The sequence below is a fragment of the Carex rostrata genome, chromosome 28 (genome assembly GCF_964058835.1).
Source record: "Carex rostrata chromosome 28, lpCarRost1.2, whole genome shotgun sequence".
Taxonomy (NCBI): domain Eukaryota; kingdom Viridiplantae; phylum Streptophyta; class Magnoliopsida; order Poales; family Cyperaceae; genus Carex; species Carex rostrata.
The window spans coordinates 561,049-565,258 of record NC_135945.1 but is presented as its reverse complement, the minus strand read 5'-3'; the positions used below and the strand labels follow the sequence as shown (position 1 = coordinate 565,258).

The following is a 4,210-nucleotide window of genomic DNA, read 5'->3' as shown; positions in this document are numbered from 1 at the left end:
TGTAAAATATTCTCCAAACACATTTTAATATAGATATCATATCTAACATTTTGAATCGACTTTTTTGACTTTAAAAATTAAAAAATAACGTAGTTGCACGCGACCTCAAGAACAATCAATTTGATATTAACCAACCTCGATTTTATAAATTTGATTTTACCAATTATCTTATATAATAACATGTACGAAATAGTTTTTACATGTACTCTTACCGGACCAGATATCCTAAATGGAAAATAGAAATATCCATACCTATCTTATCCAATATGGTACGTGTCGAGTAAACAGATAAAAGGGTCACATTGACATCCCTACAGGATTACAAAAAGTTGGTAAATATATCTATTGTAATACCGGATACCAATAATGCTGTTCAATTTCTCCCTAGACGAACCAACAAAAAAAAAAAAAAAAAAAAAAAAAACACAAAAAGAACAGAGAACTTCTGTAAGTAATAGTCCCTTAAATCACACACTGAAAAAAAGAGAGGAAAAAAAAAATCCTTGAAAGAGATCAAGCAATGCTCTGGACTGCTCTTTCAAAGCTTTCATCAGCATTTGCCATGCGATTAACTAGAATGTGCTGAGGATGAGACAGCTTCAATTGGCTGTACAAAAATAAAATCATACTATTAAATTAACAAATACAAAAAATAAACTATAAGTATATTATACAACTCTTTCCTGTAAACAACAATGCAGTCAAAGACTCCTTCTGACGCTTACACAATCTAAATTACCCATTTGTCTTCAGAAACCGACCAATTAGAAGACAAACATATTTCTAAAACATGCTACATGTATATTTTCCTAATAAAGGGTAAAATAGGTATTTTAACAATTTAAAATAAGTTTTAATAGAAAAGACCTCTTTTGAGATAACAGGACCCTGTTATTCTTCATCCATCCGTTCCAATTTTATCATGTGCGGATCTCAAGAAAGATACTTTATCATACACGAATCTCAATAAAGTTGAACGGCTGGATGAGGAATAACAGGGTCCTGTTATCCCAAAGGAATAACAGTAGATCTATTTCCCAATACGTATTTTTAAATTTAGAAGGGTAAATGTGATATTATGTACTTTAAAAGAAGAAATATGTAATTTCAAAGTTTTTAAGGGATATACATGAAATTCCCTCAGAAAGCACAGAGTGCAAAATAATAGTAATAAAGGATCTAAACCAAAACATCATTAGTAAAATGCATGCATGTATTAGGCTCAACAAAGAAAACAATATTGAAAAAATTTACTTGAGGAAGCGAGATGCAGATTTGCCAACATGAAGGCTGCACACGACAAGGTTAGCCAGTGTCTCTGGATCCTTTGCATCCTGCATGAATTTCAAAACGTAAGAAGACGCTGAGAGAGAGAGAGCGAGGGGGAGAGAGAGAGAGAGATAGAGAGAGAGAAAGAGAGAGGTGACCTTGTTCAAAGCTTCAATGAGCAAAGATTCTGCCTCATCAAAATTACCCATGAGCATACAACACACGGCCTTCCCATTTAATACAAGGCAAGTCATGGGATACTTCTCTGAGAAATCTTGGAATATGAGGTAGGCTTCTTGTATCTTTGACCCACCCTGTCATGCCAGTATAAGTAATCACATGCAAAAATTAGTAAAACAAAATTAGCTTATTTCAGGGGCAATAGTATGAAAATGGCACACAAGGGTTTTTTCTTGAACTAAAACAAAGGGTGAACTTCATGTATACCCCTCAAAATCTTCAAAAATTACATATTTCCCTCTTTATAGTTCATAATAATTACCCTTCTAAATTTCAAAAACTCACAAATTTACCCATTTCATTGTCTTTTCTATTAGAACCCATTTTAAATTCATAAAAATACCCATCTTACCCTTTTATTTAAAAAAGAGAAACATGTAGCATTTTTCAGAAAAAGTGTCAATCTTCTAATTGATCAGTTTTGGATGGCAAACAAGTAATTTCTCCACTTCTAATGCTTACGCAAGCATATACTTAAATGTCATTGTGTAAGCATCAGAAGTAGAGAAATTACATAATTTCGAAGGGGTATACATGAAATTCCCCCTAAAACAAATTAACCAACCAGGAAAAACCTCATGAAATGCAGTCATGCCAGGCCGTACTTGCCAAGTACTGTAATTGATGCATGACAGGACCAAATATTAACAACAGTAAAAATATTTAGCTAACCCACCACAGCAATATCCACCCAAGCATTTGCGAGCTGTGTCAGAGTATGATCTTCCTCAATTTGTTGCATTATCTTAAGCTGTTTCTCAGCATGGTCTGATCTGTTCATTTTTATGAAGATTTGTACATTCAAAGCATGACTACAGAAAGAAAATTACAAATGGTTAGAATTTCAAGATAAAATAATTAGATGTTTGTGTTTACTTCCAGACCCTATAATTAACTTTAGTGAGGTTACAGTACTATGAATAGCACATATTGGTCTGAACTGTGATTCAATATCTTCATTTTTAAAGTAAAAACAATCGATCTGAACCGTTCAACATGATCTTCATATGAATTTGTATATGAAAACTAGTAAAAAGATTCTGAAAACTGTAAAATTTAATCTGCAATTACATTTTTATATGTTGAATGGTTCAGATTAACTATTTCGACTTTGAAAATAAAACATTGAGCAATAGTACGGATTAATCTTTGCTATGCATAGTACCATAACCTCGCTCAACTAACTTCATAAACCATGTAGAACTGTTGAAAAGCTAGAAAAAGAACAAAAAGATGTAGAAATTCAATTGGTATTAAGATATCTTACAGCTCCAATGTACCACCAGAGTGTGTGTGCTTAAGTGCCTCATTAAAATCTTGCTCGTGCAGGAAAATGGTACCAGCAATCAGTCGAAGTGTAGGATTGCTTCCTATTGCAGAATCTCCCAAGAGCTCATTGAGACTTGAAATTACTGATTCCTTTATTGTTCATACAATAAGAGTAAGGATACAATCCCGTGACTGTTTATTCCATTTTATAGCTCAATTGTTAAGAAAAAAACACCATTTTATTGTAAATACAATAAAAGTAAGGATACAATCCCGTGACTGTTTATTCCATTTTATAGCTCAATTGTTAAGAAAAAAACATCAGTTCAGATCTCGTAACAGAATATATTTTCTGGTACCAGAAAAAAAAAAAAAAAACATCAGATCAGATCCGTACCAGAAAAAAAAAAATCAGTTCAGATCTCGTACCAGAATATATTTTGTGGTACCAGAAAAAAAACATCAGTTCATATCCGTACCACAAAATAATATCAGTTCAGGTCAATAGCAAGGATACAAATCAGATCGACCATACTCCATAGAAAGAGATCTAGTAAAAAACAAACCTTATTTTCTGGACCAGAGAGATAAAGAGCGAGGAGCTTGACAGCCTGAAGTGCCGTTGGTGCATTCGAGTCAATCTCATTAATCACCAGCTAAACCAAATTAAGCAAAACGACAGTCAATTCACTGGATCTTTTTGTAGATCTGAGAAACAGAGAGATTGTAACGAGACCTGATATGAGCCCAGGGCAATGTAAGAGCGATAGACGAGAGAATCGCGCTCGATCGCGTCCTCAGGGGATAGAGTGGAGATCTCGCTGTTGTTAATGGCGACTTGATATGCGCCGAGGTAGAAGTTGTTGCGGAGACCGAAGAGGAGGTCTGGCGTAGCCATGGCGGTGCTCAGAGGTGAGAGAGAGAGAGAGAGAGGAAGGAATGGATCTGGAAAAAGAGATGGAAATGGAGAGAGTTCGATCTGAATCAGTAGGAAAGAATGTAGGATGAATCCATATTCTCTGAGGTGACATAATATTTCTGTTTGGATCATTTCCGTCCGATCAGAATCTGGATTCCTTAATAATCGTGTGGTCTCTGATCGGACGGTTCTAATATAAACCGAAATATTCTGTTACCTCAGGTGATGCGAATTATTTTAGGCTAGAATAAAATGAAGGATCTAAGTTGGAATTCTTGTCACCTGAGGTTAGATCCAAACCGTCTGATTTGATTTTGGCACGAATATTAAAGAGACCGGTGAATTTCACCACTACCCAGATTGCCAGGATTCTGATCGGATAGTCGGGATGCAAACTATAGAAATGGGTTACTTTAAGGGGTCATTTTACCTGAGGTATCTTAAATATTGAGTTCATATACTAACCGTCTAATCTGTTTGACACAAATATTAAAGGAACCATTGATTCGCTCG

The 4,210-nt window shown here is 34.8% G+C and overlaps 1 protein-coding gene across 1 annotated transcript; it reads right to left on the bottom strand.

The window, feature by feature from the left end:
- Positions 1–249: 249 nt before the first annotated feature.
- LOC144545743 (coatomer subunit epsilon-2-like) lies at positions 250–3,784 on the bottom strand. Its single transcript, XM_078294291.1, has 7 exons — positions 3,515–3,784; positions 3,345–3,434; positions 2,777–2,928; positions 2,186–2,321; positions 1,428–1,583; positions 1,255–1,334; positions 250–607 (listed from the first exon to the last, which is right to left on the bottom strand). The coding sequence occupies exons 1-7, from the start codon at positions 3,674–3,676 to the stop codon at positions 514–516; spliced, it is 870 nt and encodes a 289-aa protein (XP_078150417.1). The 5' UTR covers positions 3,677–3,784; the 3' UTR covers positions 250–513.
- Positions 3,785–4,210: the final 426 nt, after the last annotated feature.